Source organism: Strongylocentrotus purpuratus, unplaced genomic scaffold (assembly GCF_000002235.5).
Source record: "Strongylocentrotus purpuratus isolate Spur 01 unplaced genomic scaffold, Spur_5.0 spur5_scaffold_17, whole genome shotgun sequence".
Taxonomy (NCBI): domain Eukaryota; kingdom Metazoa; phylum Echinodermata; class Echinoidea; order Camarodonta; family Strongylocentrotidae; genus Strongylocentrotus; species Strongylocentrotus purpuratus.
The window spans coordinates 623,610-644,301 of NW_022145602.1; the positions used below are offsets into that span (position 1 = coordinate 623,610).

The 20,692-nt window shown below is 38.3% G+C and overlaps 1 protein-coding gene across 1 annotated transcript; it reads right to left on the reverse strand.

Moving 5' to 3' along the window:
- Nucleotides 1–1,301: 1,301 nt before the first annotated feature.
- On the reverse strand, nucleotides 1,302–14,732 carry LOC105439294. The gene is made up of 8 exons (XM_030988406.1): nucleotides 14,506–14,732; nucleotides 14,024–14,123; nucleotides 13,479–13,612; nucleotides 11,402–11,485; nucleotides 10,742–10,810; nucleotides 9,472–9,695; nucleotides 5,762–5,924; nucleotides 1,302–3,680 (listed from the first exon to the last, which is right to left on the reverse strand). Exons 1-8 carry the CDS (start codon nucleotides 14,726–14,728, stop codon nucleotides 3,490–3,492), a joined length of 1,188 nt encoding a protein of 395 aa, XP_030844266.1. The 5' UTR covers nucleotides 14,729–14,732; the 3' UTR covers nucleotides 1,302–3,489.
- Nucleotides 14,733–20,692: the final 5,960 nt, after the last annotated feature.

The following is a 20,692-nucleotide window of genomic DNA, read 5'->3' on the forward strand; positions in this document are numbered from 1 at the left end:
TTTCTTTCCTTTTATCTTCTCTTTCCCTTTTCCCTTTCCCTTCTCTCTCTCCCAGATAGCAAAGTATCTGGGGCCCATATGGGATTTATCTGGGCGTATCTGGGATGCAATATGGGCCCCAGCTGTGATGCACATATGGGGCCCATTTGGATCCCATATAGCCCATATGGGGCCCATATACCGTTTGCACCCGGGTCCCCAAATGGGTACCATGTGGGCCATGTTGGTTTTTACATCTGGGTCCTATGTGGGTCCCACGTGGTATCAAGATTGTGTTTTCATCTGGGTCCTATATGGGCCCCATGTGGTTTCAAGATTGTGTTTTTATCTGGGTCCTATATGGGCCCCACATGGTACCAATGTCCTCTTTCCATCTGGGTCCAATATGGGCCCCACGTGGTATCAACATCAGATATTCATCTGGGCCCCTTATGGGCTCCACATGGTATCAATGTCTTCTTTTCATCTGGGTCCAATATGGGCCCCACGTGGTATCAAGATCAGATATTCATCTGGGCCCCTTATGGGCCCCACATGGTATCAATGTCCTCTATTCATCTGGGTCCAATATGGGCCCCACGTGGTATCAACATCAGATATTCATCTGGGCCCCTTATGGGCTCCACATGGTATCAATGTCCTCTTTTCATCTGGGTCCAATATGGGCCCCACGTGGTATCTAGATCAGATATTCATCTGGGCCCCTTATGGGCTCCACATGGTATCAATGTCCTCTTTTCATCTGGGTCCAATATGGGCCCCACGTGGTATCAAGATTAGATATTCATTTGGGCCCCTTATGGGCCACACATGGTATCAATATTGCTTTTTCATCTGGGTTCAATATGGGCCCCACATGGTACCAAGATCATGTTTTTATCTGGCTCCTATATGGGCCCCACATGGTACCAATTTCCTCTTTTCATCTGTGTCCTATATGGGCCCAACATAGTATATTAGTGTCGCTTTTTCATCTGGGTCAAATATGGGCCATGCGGGTTTAGGGTAAAATCTAGGCATTCCCATGCACATAAAACCCCTTATGGCCCATCTGAGAACCATATGGTATCAATAATTGTGTTTTTATATGGGTCCCATATGGGCCACGTGGGTTTTGTATGAGTAAAAGCTGGTCAATCTGAACTGAAACCCTTGTAATTCTCACATGGCACGCATCTGGACAAAATCTTCATAATTGGGCGTATCTCGTATCAAGTGAGGTTTTTGGTATCATTTGGGGTCCACATTATAAATGTAGATCGTAGAACACAGAAAAATAAAATCAACATACAAAATCAAGATACATTTTCTTTTCTTTTTAATAGATGGTAAAAGGAAAACGTTATTTCTTCCATAATAAAACTCAACACGTGAACTATAAATGTTACTACATTTACATGTATTACATACAGGGTACATCTTCTACTGTTTATATACATGTCAGCTACAGTCCCAAAACATGGTATGTACTTCAAACTTCCACTAAGATATGATTACATAAATGTCAGGATTCCCACATAAATTTGAGGACTAAATTCCATGACCCATCTTCACCCTAGCGGTTCCATGACCAGATAAATACCATTCTGGTATGGGTTATGGTATCCAAGCGGCGTATAAATTCCGCTTCCATCGTCTGTCAAAATTGGAATGCTGCAATAGCCATGTACTGCCCATATCCGCGATCCATTTCCGAGACTTTCCATTACTGTGGGAACCCTGCATGTACTCTAATACTACGTACACATCGTTATCTCGGGAGGGGGGGGGGGGGGGAGTAGAAAACAGATATCAATATGCATATAAATAAGGCATACAAGACATTTAAGCATAGAAGTAGTTATTAGTTTGGCCAGAATATAGTGTATCTTTCAGCTCAAGAAAATAACGTAATAATAATAATTTCCATTTAGTTACCTTAATATTTGCAGCAAATTAAGTTTGGCAAGTCATGCATAAAGTGGTTACAATAATTTCCATAAACCTCAATTGGCAGCAGGTTTGCTATTTGCTTATACTATCATGTATACTGTATACATGTAGTACTTGCATTTCAAATATGAACTAGAAACGCACAGTGTCCGTAGGACACTGATGACCTGCGTAATGTAATTCAAAAAATATCTTGGTTCTTTTAATTTGTACGCATATTTAATGAGCATTTCATTTATGTATATTTATGCATATTTAATGAGCATTTAATTTATGTATATTTACGCATATTTAATGAGCATTTCATTTATGTATATTTATGCATATTTGACCTTCATATTCCAAATCCTAACTTATCATCCAAATTCGATGAAGATTTTCAAAGTTATCGAATGAAAACCAATTTAGGGATGAACGGACAGGGGCACCACTGCGGTAAAAAATATATATTCAAGATTGAATTGGTATACCACGCTTTTGGCATGTAATTAGAAGATAATGTAACATTATACCTTCTGATCTCGGTGCATCATCCGGTTTATCAAAATTTCAATTACATACATGTCTTCAAATACGTTATGTCACACTTAAAAACACCTACCGTTTGTGCTACATACTTAGACATGAAATCGTTTGAGACATCGTATAGCACATCATGATAGCATACAATATAATCAGCCAGACAACAAATATCTAGTTGAACTCATTTCAAGAACATAATAAACTTTTTAAACTTAGTTGCATAACAATACAAATTAAAAAAAAGAACCCGAGGCTTGCCACAATGAATCATGCATGAACACTTTATAAAAAACCTGAGAACAACCCAATCCTGTCAAAATTTAGGACCAGCAATGTGGATAAAATGCCGACATAAGCACTGGAAGTGGTACGTAGCAACAAATTTTGCAGTTAATGATCTACTTTTGCAATCTAAATAAAAAAAACTCATTGGAAACTAATAATATTCTTTAAATCAAACTAGTATATTCATTTCTATATCAAAATGACATCCTATCTTCTCAATGTAGCTAGGATATTTTTGGCGGCTGCCGGGCAATAGAAATGTATCCGAGGCCATAAAGAGTACGCCGGCAAGAGAAAAAAAAAGGGGGGATTTGTTTTGAACTGTTTTAGAGTACGGAAATTCTTCTAGGGTCAAGTATTTGCTAATAATTTGAAATTATGTTTGCCCGATGGGAAAAGTAGTACAAAAAAGTTATGTCGCCCCCTGTGGTTTACATTTGTGACCGCCACCTCAAAACCACCAGTAAGTCGCAAATCTGACAAAGGAGCAAATAGGGAAAGAAAGGCATATTCATGTGTATATATGCCATTGACTGCTCTACAAGACTAAATGGAAGTGTTACATATCATTGTATATAAAAACTTACTAGAACCTCTAGTTTCAGATAAGATGTTTTTTTAATGAGTTCCAGGAACTTATTGGTGGTTTTGAGGAGAGGGTCACATTTTATTAACTTTATTGTTTATGGGTCTACATTTCATTATCATTTATTAGTTATTGCTTGTTTTGATTTGTATTACTTGTTTATATTACTCTTCGTCAGGCGTTTGGACTGGGTCAGGCATTGGAACGGGGTAAGGTACAGGTGCAGGTGCTGGAATATTCCTCCTCGCATTCCTCTCCCCATTCCGGTCACGGGATCCAGTAAACCAGGTGCCCATACTTGCGTAAATCTCCTTTTCGCTGGCATCCCGGTACCCTTTGTTGCCTCGAATACCATCTGTAATTTAAATGGATGAAAAGACATATTCAAATAAATTTCATTTGACATATTCCAGGGAATTAATCCATGAATCAAATGCAAATGGTGGGAAAACCTACATCAACTGTACAGTCAAATCCAATTGTAACAAAGGGTTGGGGACTGGAAGTATACTTCATTATCAAAAAAATTTCAGGGAAAATTCAATTTTAACACTATAAACAAATGCACAAACAGACAATTACATTGCATATTAAAATGTTGTGCTTCATTTTCACCTTTTTGAGAGATTATAATGGGAAAAGCAGAAAAATCAGAGAAGCAGATTGTTGAAAGTTTGAACAAAATTGGACAAAGAATAAAAAAAGTTATGAATTTTTGAAAGTTGTAATCACTATACATATGGGATTCTCAAATTGCGGAACTAGTCATTCGACTGTGACGTATTCCTGGGAAACTCTCCCATTTGTTGTACTCTAAAATATCATTAAATTCTGGTTTTCTCCTAATCGCCTCTTCACACAGGGCAATACTCAACATATATTAATGATATCATGCCATAAAAAACCTCCCTAAAACAAAAAAAATGATTCCTAGTCCTAAATTCTCAAAAATGATATTGGAGTCATATTTTGTATTGGAACAAATGGGAGAGTTGTACCTGCACTACGTCACAGTGGCATTACAGACTCGGCCAATTTAATACTCCCATATGTATAGTGATTACATTTATTTACAACTTTCAGAAATTCATAACTTCCTCATTCTTTGTCCGATTTCGTTAAAACTTTCACCAATCTGCTTCCCAGATCGAGCAACTTGCTATTAAGGTTTTATTTCCCTTTAAGGGGTCAGGAGATTGGATGCTACTTAACCCTACTGTGAAATTTGACTCAAAAGAAGTGTGAATACAATTTGGGTGTTTCCATTTGTTAACACACTTTTCTGCTATTGTACATTCATTAGCTAATTGATTTTTCAAAACAAGTTTGTGGTCTTCTTTGTCGTTTTGCGAAAAATATCAACTTTTAAAAAAGTCATCTTCACTATAAACTTGAAAAGCAAAGTTCAACCCTGTTACCCTCCCCAAAACATGGTCCTGAGAACAATATATAGGTCAGTTTCATAACATTTCAATATTACGAAATCAACATACACACCTCTGAGATCACAAAGTTGACTCATTAAAAATTTACTTGCTGAAAGAGTCATTTTCAGGAACTTTTTTAAAAGTTAATCGTATTTTTCGCGCGACGAAAAGATGACCATAAAATAGTTTTGAAAAATCAATTAGCTAATAAATTAATATTCAATACCAAAAAAGCCAATCACAGTTAGCTAATGAATATCCACGAGCAAAAAAAGCCAATCCAGAAACTCTCATGAAAAAGCCCCCGTGTACGAAGTGAATGGCAAAAAAAGTTTCTGAAAAAGTGTCAGTGGTGTCAGAAAAAGTGGGTCACCAAATGGAAACTCCCATACAATTTGAAAATTCAGTAAACCAAACACAATTTTCTTCTTAGACTCCTTATCCTGAAGATCAATACTTTATATATTGCTAACAATATTAAAAGCAATGGAATTTTATATACATGTACACTATATAGCATTATTCCAGTAAACTTCCAAGATAGCTCACAATACTGGGTAGCCCCTAAAATGGTTCAGCATGAATGTGCTTCCTAAATTTTAAGATTAAAATCACTTACAGCATCGCTAAGAGCAACACTTAAATTGTAAGTTAATTTTGTTGAGTAGCTTTTATTCTGGAGCATATTTTATGTTCCAATCCAACGTCAACCCAAATTATATGATTCTTCAGAACCGTAACTCAGCTAAAAGTCCCCCCCCCCCCTCCCTCGGCCTTTGAGTCCTTAGACTTTGTGTAATCACAAAGCATTATCGCACTGTCAAGTTGGGGCTTTTAAAAGTCAAGTGCCAGCTTGGATATATATGCATCTGAAAATAGGTAATTTACAAAGTTCAACATGGCGTTATGCATTGTGGATTATATAATGGGAAGTACATTGTTCCCGTTTTGTGTGTATATACTAATCCCTAACTGATAATTTATGTACAAAAGTAAACAAATATCTTACTTGTCATTACAGCAAGAAGTGAGCTGTGGACAGACAAACCCTGCTTGCCCTTAGAACCTGTAAGGTTCATTTTCTTGGCAAGTTCATTGTCAATGATTTTTCTGCAAACATTTCGAATGACAGCTTGAAGATTTTTACCCCCTACGAGGCTGAGGGAACGTACCTGAAGAGAAGGAAAAAATCTGTATAACTATCTAGTTTCAGATAATTTTTGTTCCCAATATTCCATGTTGTACATATGCTGAAACAATTTAAAGCAACTGATACCAAGAATTATCAATTCAAAATAATGAAACAAAATGAAAAAGGTTTGATTCGTTAAAATATAAGTACATGTACGTGATGTAGATTATGTCATGTGCTCACAAACTCTTGTGACGATTACAACATGTGCACACTAGTGAAATCATACATTATAGTAGTTTTCAAAATATGTGCAGGGAAAAAATCAATGCTGTATGCAGTTGAGACTAATATAACAACCAATCATAGCGCACCCCCGCCAGCAAGGATGCTGTTGCTACCCAAAGTTTATGTAATAGCAGGGATATTTAACTCACATACCCTGGTAATAGTACCCCTGTGAGGAACCACTGGACACCACTAAAAATGGGATGCATATGAGATGCCACATCACATCAGTAAACCCAGATTTTTGTGACTATATTTTGTGATCTGCCTGTACAAAGAACCCATGCAGGGGCGTCTCCAAAGTGGGGTGTGGGGGGTGTGACACCCCCCCACCTGTCAGGATTTTGTCGGTAAAATTGCGCTGCCGTCGGGAAAAAAGAGAAAAGGGGGAGGGGAAAAAAGAGGGAAAAGGAAAGAAAAGAAAAAAAGAAAAGGAAAAGATGGAAAGGAAAGAAAAAAAGGAAAAGAAAAAGAAAGGAAAGAAAAGAGAGAAAAAAGAGAAAAAAGAAAAACAGGGAGGAGAGGAAAGAAAGGAAAAGAAAGGAAACCAAGAAACGGGGGACGAAAGAGAGGAGAGAGAGAGGGGAGGGGGGGGGGGTTGTTGGGTGGAGTTGTCTCTTCGAGGGAGCAAGAAAGACACGCTTAAATATGTTGCTGTGTCGGTATTCTTGTTCGATCCTCGTGTACTATATCAATGCATAAGTTTGAAGTCGGTGAGATGTACAATGTCGGTCGGCCGACAAGTTTTTTTTCCCTACGACATGTGACTTTTTAATCCGCTGTGACGACTTCGAGAGTGACTACAACTACAATATTTGTATTTTCTCGAAGTTTCACTTTCCTATAATAACAGCTTAAGAAATCAGAGGTTTAAAATTTTCAGGGAAACTAAATTCAAACAAGGATTAAGAGTCAACAACCGTGCAACGAATCGTCTTCCTTTCTCTAATATATTGATGAAACGCCAGAGCGTCCGCGCTTCGCGCGGGAGGGGGGCAACTTCATTGACAAGGATTAAGAGTGGAGAACGGTACAACGAATCGTCTTCTTTCTCTAATAATTAAGGAAATGTCTTAGCTTCGCGCGGAAGGGGGGGAAACTGAATTCAGACAAGGCTAAAGAGTCGAGAACAGTAACACGAATCGTCTGCTTTCTCTAATTATTTAAGGAAATATCAAAGCTTCACGCTTCGCGCGAGAGGGGAAAATTGTATTCTGATAATTAGAAAACGTTACAACAAATAGTCTTCTTTCTCAAATAATTTAAGGAAACGTCTAAGCTTTCGCGCATCGCGCGGGAGGGGCAAAACTGAAGTCAGACAATGATTAGGATCGAAAACGTTACAACGAATCGTCTTCTTTCTATAATAATTAAACTAAACGCCAAAGCTTTTCACGCGGGAGGGGGAAAACTGAATTCAGACAAGGATTTAGAGTCAAGAACGGTACAAGGAATCGTCTCCTTTCTATAATAATTCAATGAAATGTCAAAGCTTCCGCGCTTCGCGCGAGAGGGGAAAATTGTATTCTGATAATTAGAAAACGTTACAACAAATAGTCTTCTTTCTCAAATAATTTAAGGAAACGTCTAAGCTTTCGCGCATCGCGCGGGAGGGGGAATACTGAATTCAGACAAGGATTAGGGTCTAGAACGGTATAACGAATCGTCTTCTTTCTATAATAATTAAATGGAACGCCAAAGCTTCCGCTCTTCGCGCGGGAGGGGGAAACTGAATTCAGGCAAGGATTAAGAGTCAAGAATAGTACAACGAATCGTCTGCTTTTTCCTCAAAATGTAATGAAACATCATAGCTTGGGGAGAAACTGAATTCAGACAATTGGGGATAAGAGTAGAGAACGGTACAACAAATCATCTTTTTTCTATACGTCAAAACTTTTGCGGGAGGGGGGGGGGGGGGACTTCATTCAAACAAGGATTAAGAGTCGAGAACGGTACAACGAATCGTCTTCTTTATCTAATAATTTTATGAAAAGTCTAAGCTTCCACGCGTCTCGCGGAATGGGAAACTGAATTCAGACAAGAAATAAGGGTCAAGAGCGGTACAACAAATCGTCTTCTTTTTCTAATAATTTAATAAAACGTCTAAGCTTTCGCGCCTCCCCCCCCCCCTCCCGGAGTAGCTCACTACCGCCCCTCCCTAAAATAAGATCCTAGCTACGCGCCTACATTAATATATATATAGCTATGATGCTGACTAAGTTGACGAAATAATTCGTATATTTATGTCGTCAAGGAAAATGACAATCTGCGCATACGCAAGTACTAACTATAGATAGTTCATAGGAAAAACAATTTAGCCTTCGGCCCCGGGTTTATAGGGTTAAATTTGAAAAATTTGTAAAATTTATTTTGTCGGTAATTGGTGGCTAGTTTTGTCGGTAATCGTTGGCCTCCACCCCCCCCCCCCCCCCACTGAAAAAGGTCTAGCGACGCCCCTGAACCCATGCATATTACACATTATTACTAGTGGAACGCGTGAAAATCCACAGGCAGCTAGATAAATGAGCAATAGTTTGCATTGCATTCGGTGCTGTGAAATGAAATGTAAACTGCGTTGGTGAAATTTAGCCACAGTCGCGTGCTGGTTAGGACTTGACGGGAAACCCCTCAAATAATTTGCAAGTAATCCACCCCCTGTACGTTACTTTAAAAAAAAAATTGAGCATTCAAATAGAGGGTGTCTCTCATGTTCTCATTTCCAAAGGCATGCCGGTACTTAATTGATGAGAAATTGCACTGCATTGTTTTCTATAATATAAAATATGTTGTTGATACGTTATATTTAACGGCGTAGTCCATGATATTAGATTTTCAACAAAAAGTATTTAAAATATCCTACAAGCATCTCACATCTGCAATTTGGGGATGTTCACTGGTACCAAATTTATTGCACACACTCTCCATGCTTGCCACAAACAATATGTTCACGGGATGAAAACATTTATGAGGTTAATTTTCAGTCAGTCCATCGTGATTTTTTTTTTGGTATGTAAAGATAATCAGTTAAAGTCCTATTTTCATAACTTTAATTTGATACTTGACAAATCCCTCACAAAACACTAGTGCACCATCACTCCTCATAGGTGAACAAACAGGACTTTGATGTTTGAGTTTCACATTGTGGCCAGTCATGTATGGAGTGTGAGTAATAAATGTGGTATCAAATGAACGAGGAGAAAATGATCTTAATGAATATGTACATGTATAATTATTGTGGAATTAAATGATAATAAAGGAATAATCTGTCCTTGCATAAGATGTAAAGAAAAAAACATTACCAGCTTCTTTTTTGCCGCGGGATCTTGAACTATTTCGTTCAGCCGAACTAGTTCCTCGAATGAGCTGCTGGGAAGGTTTGGAAGCCCGGCCTCCTCCTCATCAGCAGCTGTGCGTAATCCTCCCAAACTTGCCTCAGCAAGCAATTGCAGTGCTTGTGACAGCATCTGCTCTTGCTTATCCTGTTTTTGCTTTATGGCCTCCAAGGCAGCAAACATCCTTGTCACTACAATTTGAGAAACAAAATGTAACCTGATGAAGCTTCATTTTGATATATGATTCAGGCAGGCGCGTACGCAGGGGGGGGGGGGGGGGGGTTAAACCCCCCCTTCAGTTTTTGTTATGTGTATTTGTTTGAGAACCCCCCTTATGAGTTATGATTTATTTATTTTTTAAATCCTAATGGAGGACCTAAAAAAGATGACCTTACCCAGCCGTTGAAAAAAGCACATTATACGTTTTATTCCAGCCAATGCCGATGTTGGCTTTTTGTTGGCTTTTTCGTGTTGGTTATTATACGCACAACCAGCTGGCCCATGTATTGTTATTATTAATTAATTAACGGTCCACATATTTTTTTGAAATTGGAGCTGAATTGGCATAATCGTATTAGCCAAATTTCACACATTTTGGGAGTATAAAATTACCTTCATAGCAATGTTAGGTCCTAAAAAAGCAACTGGAACGTCATAAATAAGAATAAAAGCAATAACCATGCACTTTGAAGTTTGAAGGCATTTGCGGTCTTAAACAAGAACTCAACTATCCCTGAATTGTAACTCTCATTTCAAAAGTGGATGTCCAAATTAAAAACCTGCACCCAACAAATATGAAGTACCGGTATCACCAATTATCTGGAAGAAATTTCATCACCAAGATCAAAGGTCAATTATGTTTGATTGAATGAATGGTGTTGATATCCAGTGGTTGGTTATTTCACCTGATTTTAGTCAATATGGACGAATTATCAAATTTCTCATTAAATATCAATAAGTAGTGTTCACTCTTATTTAATAGGCAAATTGCTAGGTGTAGACAAGACAGCATTATGCCGTTTAAATTGTTATTTGATTGCATTTTAACTGAAAAATACGCTTTTCAAGAGAAGTTAGTATAATGCCTCCTCAATTAATAAAAATCATTGTTTTTTTTTTTTAATTGTACATCCACAGTCAGACTGGTTGGGAATTAAAATCATTGAGAACATTTACAAAGAAATTAAAGATAATGTAAGACATCAAATTGGAGATCAATATGAAAATATGAACTTACTGGCGGCAGTCAGGGGTGAACTTTCCTCCGATGTGGAATTTCTGGCAGCTCCTGTGGACTTAGTAGTTCCTGTAGTGAAAGAAAACAGCACTCACATTAGCATTTGGTTAAATGAAAATAGAAATGTTTCCAGATAAAAAAATTCAAGAAGATATTACGATGCAACATTTCTGTTTCAAAGTTTAGTGTAATTGATGCACGTCTTATATACAAAGTCTGACTGGTTGGGGCTTTGAATCTGCAATCACACTTAGGAAATGAATTGAAGATAATTTAAGACTTTAGATTGGTTGATCTCTCTCATACAAGGCAACAACTGGACAGACAAACAACATCTTAAAGCATTGATTATAAGCAAAGGTGACTATGAAAACCAGACTTCTACGACACCTGGCTGTCTCTTGTTGGGTGGCAGTACATTATGCACCAGTGCATTTGCATTGGTCTACAGCGCTGCGCAGGATGCCTCATCTGTATGGTGCCAAAGTACCCATACTAAGAATCTAGATACAGTCCTCACCTTGCGTCCTCGTATCACTGGATATCTCCACCCTAATCCAACAGAGTAATTTAACTTGATCCAATTGCTCCCAGGCATCGCCCCCATTTACATAGCAAGAAGAAAAAAAAATTGAAATCAACGTCGGGATAAGAACTTACTAGGAGTACTTATAGATGGATGTTCGGCATTTGAAGTTCTGTCATTTGAAGTTCTGTCATTGGTGACTAGTACCTTATTTAGTCCTGTAATAAAGAAACAGCACAACATCCACAATTAATCAGATGTAATTTCTTCCTCAATACTTAATCTGCTCCAGTGAAATCTTGAAAATGAAGAAGTGTTCTTTCAAGTATGACACAAAAAACACTTCAAAAGTTTGTTGAAATCCATCTTCCAGAGGAATCTAGGGTAGCACATAATATTGGACTTGGCAGTATGCAGGGATGTCAAAAGCATATTTGTATACCGGGTGCCATTCATGACAATTTAGTTTTCAACCTTAACAAATATTTGTCCTTCGCTACCAATGCCCAATTTCACATTTTCTAAGCTGGAATGGTAGAAATATCTGCCTATTTTATTTTGAACTTGATCTGTGGTTGGTGTTCCTGCCCACTGTAGCTCAATCCCGGACAATACATTGATTAAATGCACTAAGGAAAATGGAAGGCAAACATTTCTTAAGGAAAGAAAATATGATGGTAGACTCACTAGCAGCAAGTTCAACTATCATGAATTCAGGGAGCAACTAAGCTCACAATAGACATGTCTGTGGGAAGAATTATCGAAGTAGTAGTATGTAAAATGTAAATGTTAGCATTTTGTGCTTTGGTATGGTGTGTTGTAAGTCACAGGACCAGATAATATTAACTTTTATAAGTAGAGGCACTACGAACCGTGAGTCGCGAAGCGGCTCACCGCCTATAATCACTGGTCTAGCTTTAGTCGTTGTTTTTTTTTTATTATCGACCATGAATCCGTGGCAGTTTTCGTACGAAAAACTGCCACGGATTCATGGTCGATAATAAAAAAACAACGACTAAAGCTAGACCAGTGATTATAGGTGGTGCGCGGCTCACGGTACGTAGTCTCGCCGTATCAGACGTTCTGCTTAAGGTTAGTCTAGCAGCAAAGAAAAAAGCTCGGCACTCCGCCTAGATTATAGGCTAACATGACCCAAGTTTGGCAGGAATATATAACGCGATCACAAGCTATTTTTGAAAACATAATGAGCCCTGTGACCTTTGACCTTCAAACTCGTGACCCCAAAATCCAATCAGCTCATTGGCTCTGTAAGATACATACATGACCCAAGTTTGGCAGGAATCTATTGACCGGTACTTGAGATAACGCGATCACGAGCTATTTTTGCATACATAATGAGCCCTGTGACCTTTGACCTTCAACCTCATGACCCCAAAATCTAATCAGTTCATTGGCTCTGTACGATACATACATGACCCAAGTTTGGCAGGAATCTATTGACCGGTACTTGGGATAACGCGATCACGAGCTATTTTTGCATATATAATGAGCCCTGTAACCTTTGACCTTCAACCTTGTGACCCCAAAATCTAATCAGTTCATTGGCTCTGTAAGATACATACATGATCCAAGTTTGGAGGGAATACATCAATTGGTTCTTGAGATAACGCGATCACGAGAACGGGACGTACGGACGGACGGACGGACGGACGAACAACCAGAAAACATAATGCCTCCGGCTACTTTGTAGCGGAGGCATAAAAATTAAAGGGAAATATAATTGCCTCAATAGTCTTATTAACAAATTTCATCCCATTTGTGGGAAGGGGGGTAATTAATATTCCATGACAGCTGCTCAACCGCTGCAGATCGCGACTTGCCTTTTCATGACTTTTGCCTCTTTTAAGTTTCTCGCAACTCTTGCAACAAATCATAAAAATAAAGCGATACATGAGAAATAAAAACAATAGAATAGATCAGAAATTAGTAAAACAATAGAATAGATCAGAAATTAGAAAAACAATAAGAATACTAAGGTATAGATTTGAAATTTGATTTCTTTTTTTTAATACAAAATTGTTGACTATGCTACTCAGAACTTTTGACCTTCATAAAAGAATCCAATATGTAAAAATTGTCATCTAATTATTTGCCTAAATTGTGATGAACTAATAAATAAATGACTGTAACAGTGTACTTCATATGCATGTCAATATCTGTGCAAAATTATCAAAAGATGATGAAACTTACTTGCAACTAGAAGACGTGGTGGTGTTGGGAGGTTTACTTGTTCTTCTTCACTTTCCGAGATTGTGTCACGACTGTTGTCCATGATCATTTCACAGTCATCATCGTCATCTTCATCTATGTATTTGGAATTCTTCCTAAAATATAAATTTCGCAACATGCGTAAGCTGGTGAATATTTCATTAAAGAAAAAAATGCATGATCTATTATATGTGACCCAATAACAGGCAATTGTCAGCAGAGACTTTCTATTTCATTGCACGAGTGGCTAATGAGCTTTAATTTAATGTATCACTTAGTTACAATTTTAAAGAACAGGTCATCTATAGACTTTTAAAGTGGAAACTTCAAACAATTTTTTCAAAATGTGTTTGCTGTTGCTGGATTTAATTGCTAAGTATCTCTAGTAATATATTTCAGATCTAAACATTAACTCAGTCAATTCCACCTGCTACCTGGCCCTGCACTAGAAAACTTATTTTTAGAGGTACTTATCACAGACAAGAATTCACGACTTTGATTAATCTATGCAATATATTGGAACCTACTTCCTCTTCCGCTTCCTGATGCTTAAATCCTCCTCAGAATCGCTTGGGTTGCTAGTTGCGACCAATTTCGTGCACCTTCTGTTGGCACGATCCCATGACTCTGTAAAGCAAAAAAAAACACAAAAAACATCCTCATCAAATTAGATCAAGTACTGTAGATACAGAGAAATTTGATTCCCCCCCCCCCATGCTTTTCAGTCTTATTGAATACTTGCCACACATAATACAAAACTTAACAATATACTTAAAGTTGAACTTGTGATTTGAGGTCATATGACATAGCACAGAATATCCCTGACCACCATACTTTATTTATTTGTTATTTATTTATGTTATGTTATTTCATTTTTTTTTTTTGGGGGGGGGAGGGGGGGTACCAATTGCATAGTGAATCTTCTAATATCAAGAAAATTTATTCTTGTATTGTATTCATTACATTTAATACAGGATTATAACAATTATACACTAAAATGTTTCTTTACCTGTGGTAAGCCACTCCTTTTTAACTGGGAAAGATTTCCACAGGTCCGTTGGAGGTTCTCCTTTCTTAGCAGCCTTTATCACCCGTGGTGCAGTGTAATGCTCCGGGTACAGGAAGCAACCATTCCCTTCTGTGTCCCTCCAGGTTTCTGGTACGACTTCTAGAGATGTCTCTCCGCTCCCAGCCTCCTTCTCAAATTCTACTATCACGTAGTTCAATGGCATTATCTTTAAAGATTTTGAGAAGTGACAAATTTGTTGTGATACTGTGATTTTAATTGTACACTTACATTAAAATGTGTATGTACAGTAATTGTAGTAAAAGTATTCTCTTTCCCACTCATCTTCAACACAATTTCTAAGTCATTTCTATGCTTCTGATAATAATACTTCCAACTTCATGGACTAAAGGATACACTGTAGCTTCACAGCAGATTGCTGATCCCTGTACACAAGCAGTGAGCAAGATACGCAAGCCAAATTACTGGAAATTGGGGGGGGGGGGGACCATAGGCCTGTTTTCATCAGCTTGAGATTGCCGCTATTTAAACTATCCCAATCGCAAATTATCCAGCTAATTTGGGTCTTCATCAGCCTGCAGTTGCAATTAGCGGGATATTTTGTCGAGATATTTTGTCGAGATATTTTGTCGAGATATTTTGTCGAGAGCCGACAGCCCAGAGATATGGCTAGTGCAAAATGTCATCATCAATATCTACCCGACAGCTCAAAGAAAAAATATATATTTTTGATAGATCTGTCAAGTCTCAAACACTTCTTAACTATCCTTCACTAAATGCAGCTAGATGTATTCAATCATTAATAAACAAATTGCATCTAGATGTATTCAATCATTAATAAACAAATTGCATAAGAGTTCATTGATACAAGAGTTGCGTTACTGTACAAACTACAGAAGATTCTTGTAAGTAATAATCTGAACTCAGACAGAAAATTCAACAAAACTGGTGGACAAGGGGCACAAGTACAAATGATTCCTTATAAGGAATTCGGTACAACTTGCAAACAATTTCAGATAGCTTTTCGGCTTTCAGAGTATCAGATAATCGACTGACTTTCACAATCCCAAGGTCTGAAGAATCCAGTGGGCGCTGGAAAAAGTTGTCAACCCTCATAAATTGTTGAAACATCACCATCACAGTCAAATTCTGTGGATCCTGAATAATGTTTCTTATCAGCCCGTATCGTGAACCAATTTGAATGCAACTGTCACTGTCCTTTGCTGAAAAGTAAAGGCCATTGAATTGTACATATCTGTGCTGTGTTAAGTGCCTTTTGTGGGCAAGGAGGATTGGACCGTCTGTATGCTCAGGCCCCAAACAAAAGTCATTCGACTTTTTTTCATCCTTTCCTCCTATTTTATTCTCAGATAGTCTTCGTATCACTTGAGGTAGACACCTATGCGGTTTACGTACCACTTTTTTCAATCTCCCAAGAAAACTTTCAAACGGGAAGGCAGAATACGAATCGAGAGGACCGAATTTCTTGGCATCAGCTGCCAAATGTGTTAGCCCATGGACATTATATACAAGCATATCTCGCCCATACAAGCCTGCCCACATTTTAACAAATGTGTCAAGCAATTCCTTAACATAGTCACAATATGTCGGCAAGTACAATGAACTGGATAAACAATATATTGAAACAGATAAGAGAAGAAAATGGAGATAAACATCATCTGAGAGTTTACCTTTCAATACGACAGGTCCACTGTAAATTATAAATTGGCGCAATTCAGTAGCTTTCCACCTTTCAAATTCACTTAGAGGTCGACACTTCCTTGGAAATTCCCGAGGAACAAATGGTCGACAAGATAGAAGACAATCTGAAATTTGTCTACGCATATTTGCACTGATTCGACATCTAATTGGTCCTTTGGTCCAGCTCCAAATTAGCCTTTTCACAACACCTAGATGAACAAGGTGCATTGGATCAAGCGGAAATTGGGAAACTAATCCAACTGATAACTCAGAAATTGGAGATTTGTTATTATGGTGTTCTTTCTGCACCATATTTTTGAAAGCAGAATCAGTTCTCAGTGGCGAATCAGTTTCAGGAAAGATAACTTTGTTTGACCAGTCACCTTTCTGTACACATTTATCACAGCCATAGTACGCGTTGTGTGGCTTTGTCTGCTTCACAAATGCACGAGCAGGAGCATCACAAATGAAGCATGCAATCGATATGGGAATGAGATCATTTGTGGACTTAATCATAACCCCGCCCGATTCTTCTAGGCCTTTCATCTCAGAGACAAATTGGGTCAAATAATGTTGAACACTATGTGGCTTACTCTCTCCTCAATATAAGCCTATTATGAATGTTTCACTTTCAAAAGGCATTGATATTCTCCCTAGTATTGGCCAAAATTGAGTTTTAGAACTTTTAAAGAGAGGTAAACCATCAATATTGATCTGGAGATTGATTCTGGTAGCATCTTTTGTAGCTATACAAATTTCTGATATCCTATTAATGCCATCTGCAACACCAAAGTGGTAATACTCTCCCCCAGCAATATTTGTTATTTCATAGTCGGTAACAGTTTGAAGGAGAGTCCTAGGATCTTTGGGCAATTCAGGGTGATACTTGCGCAATACTGACATCAATCCACGCAGTTTTGATTGAGGAATTTGGGCGACAGCTGCCCAATTTGCAAGGTCACTTGAAAGCTTCTGTGTGTCAAAATCAAAATCATCATGATCACTTTCATCGGAGCACGAGGCCGAGGGTGAATAGTAGTCATCAGAAATATCTGAGCTACTAGTATCACCGACACTGAATTTATCACCTAGAGGGTCTATGTCAAATGTTGGGCCATCTCCACATTCAATGGGACGAGTGAGCTGCCCGTCATTTTCAGAATTATGGAAGGAAACCGGTGCAGCTGCAGACTCATTTTGCAAGGACAGTTGATGAGAATGGTTAGAGTCACTGTCAATGTCAGTGACATCGACAGTATCATTCTCAAAATGAGTTCTGCCATATTTCTCAAAATCTAGTTCGAAAGTGCGCTTTTTGGGCATTGGAGAATGACTTTGCTGATCAAAGAGAGTGACAGAATCAGATTCAAAATCTAAATCGTGCGCGTCAATGTTGACTTGTACAGATTCACATTCAGATTCAACATCTTTGCTATTGCTGTTAGTAATTGTACTGGTAGTAGATCTAGACTCATTAGTAATTTTGGACATTGCTGGATGATCAACATGACCCATGGCTAGATCATCACCATTACCTTCTGCTCTAGCACACGTACTAGTACTACTACTAGGCCTATTGGTACATAATCGGACATCATCATCGTCATGATTGTATGCAAAAGAATTAATAATATTGATATGTTCTTCAACCATCCTCTTCCTTTTCCTCCACAGTGACCAACGTGACTTTTGTTTATCCATTTTCCCCGTGTATAGCCTGGCGGAGGCTTACGGAAGAAAAGGTAGATTGAAGTGTCGATAGAATTTAGAAAGAGAATACCTTTAATACATTAATAAGAGTGAGTATCTAGGCCCTCCACAGTGCCAGTGATAGTGCCTCCTCCTATCAATATTCATTACATTATCAGTATCAGTTATCACTCAGGGCCAGAAAACACTACTGAAAAACGTTATGATTCTAATTTCTAGGTCGTAACAATTTTAATTAAGTTCAAGTTATTTTGCCTTTTGGTAAATCAAATGATATAATTTAGCCTACGAAAAGTGTGAACTCACGTTGATTAGCTTGAGAATTGTAGCTAGAAGAAGAAAAGTAGCTAGACGTCAATGAAATAACCACAATGTGAGAGCTGGCTGCAAAATACACCTGCAAATAGGACCGAGGAAGGATGAAGATGAACGTGACCGGACCGCTCTAGCGCTAGAAAAGATGTGTTGCCTACGCGGGAATCTAGTAGAAAAGATGGTCGGCGGCCTTGGCATGGCTCGGCTAGGCTAGCTAGCTCGAATCGAATTTGGCGGTAAAATTACTGTATTGTATACCCCCCTCCACAAACGGTTATTTGGGAACTTGGCCTGAAACTGCAAATGAATAACCCGAGCACAAAGGGCATTTCAAAACTTTTTACTGGGTTGACCGACCCCCTTCTCACACGCGGGATTTTTTTTTTAAATGTAGTTCATTTTCAATTTAAATGAGGAACATCATAGGTTCACTGTCGTAGACAAGCAAGGGGCACAGGTGCTCATGGCCCTTGAACTTGTTCAGCCAGTAACAACAAAAAACAAAAAACAAAAAAACAAGAGCAATAGGAGAGATGAAGGAAATTGGGATTAAAAAAACTAGTTGAGAAAATATATATGTTTTCCCGTCTATTTTAACTATTCTTCTATCGAAACTTAAAATCGTACATAATTAATATTCAATTTTCTTTTGGGCCACGTCTTTGGCCATTCATTTTCATACTTTGTTCAGTCAATTTTCTCATTTTGCAATCGAGTCAAAGCGGCGTGATACAAATTCGTCATCTGCTCGATAACTTTTAGTGACGAATTTGAATGAGACTCTCGATCTTTAAAATGATTTCACAAAATCGAGTTTTGCAGCGGACCGCAAAGTGAGACGAAGTGGAATGAAATCTGATGAAAATGATTGGAGAATTAGTGTTGAAATTGATTGACCATTGAGGAAATCCCACTTGGGAGGGAACAGAATACTCAACTTGAACGCCCTTCAAACATATTATACAAATCAGGGCTTTAATATCATCCGCGAACACGAAAACACGTAAAAACAGGGATACCTTAATTTCATGACGTAATTAAACTCCTCGTAGAAAAATTGAAATACCCCCTTGGGTGGAAGTTTATTGGGGGCTAGTCAACTCTGCCAAGAACCACAAATCCCTAAGTCAACACTGTGGTTTTGCCAGCGATCGTTGCTGGAGGGGAGAAGAAGAGATTGACAGATCGCCACAGTAACCCTGACTGCACGTGCCTGCACTGAGCTGTCTGCATTACAGTATTACGTATAATAATATTTATTGGAATGCATCTTCAGGTTGGCACGCGCCGCCATATTTTTTATGGGCTCTTTCATGTTCTGGCTTCAGGCTTGATAGTTTTTTTTTTGGTCTACAGGTGTCATGTTCACTTTAGTACAGAATACTCCTTTGGGATATTACAAATGTCGAAACCGTATACGGTCTCTCTCCCTCAGTCGTTGCCTATATACTCATGAAAGCCTTTTTCGGACTCGGCGATTCAAATCAGACCCAAATTGGCCTTTAGTTACACTGAGAAGTACATAAAATGCTTAGAATTGATATTAATGGGATCTATTAAAAATTATTGACTGATTGAAGGCTAATAATAGACAGAAAAGAGACGTAAAAAAAGAAGTGGGAGTATAAAGACTGGAAAATGATAGACGGGAGGATCGGAGAAGGAGACTGAGAGTGTGAAATATACAGGAAACCAAGCGAAGACTTAAAATAAAACGAAAGAAAAAACAATCCAAAATAAAAATTGAATTCCAGGCTCGACTAGCACATGTGGGTTTTTTTCTGGTCACATTTTGTTTCATATCTGCTGTTACTTTGCATTTTTTTAAGCACATTAATTTGATATTTGTTAGTGGATGAATAAATACATCGATCAATTTCTTTTTATGATCTTTTACCATTCATGACGTAAGGGGTAAACAGAAAAAAGGAAAGATTTAGGGGTGAAAAGAAGAGAGAGCCAGAGAGTGAGAGGATGGAGAGAACTGACGAGAGAAGAGATAGTGGTGAGAGGGAGGGACTGAGGAGACATCCCGCCCCAACCCAGTGTTATTTAGGGTATGCGTAAGCAGCGTAACTATGCTTGTTCCCTCCCTTTGAAAGCACCCCCTACCTCAGGGCTGCCAACATTTCTGAACCCCCCCCCCCCTTTCGCGGGCTTGTCCTGCCTTTAAGACCCCCCCCCCCTAAATATGGAACACTGCTCAATGTAACCCCCTATATCTATGATATCCAAGACATTTTATAACCCCCTTTTTAAATTTCTCAGGATTCCAAAGAGAGAGAGAGAGTGAAAAAAAACACCCCGTTTTAATATTTTATAACCTCCTTTTTTAATTTCTCAAGAATCCAAAGAGAGAGAGAGAGAGAGAAAATACACCCCTTTTTTAAGAAATCTGGTGAAAAGTTAAAGCTTAAGTTGAGTCATGCGATTGCATTGTGAA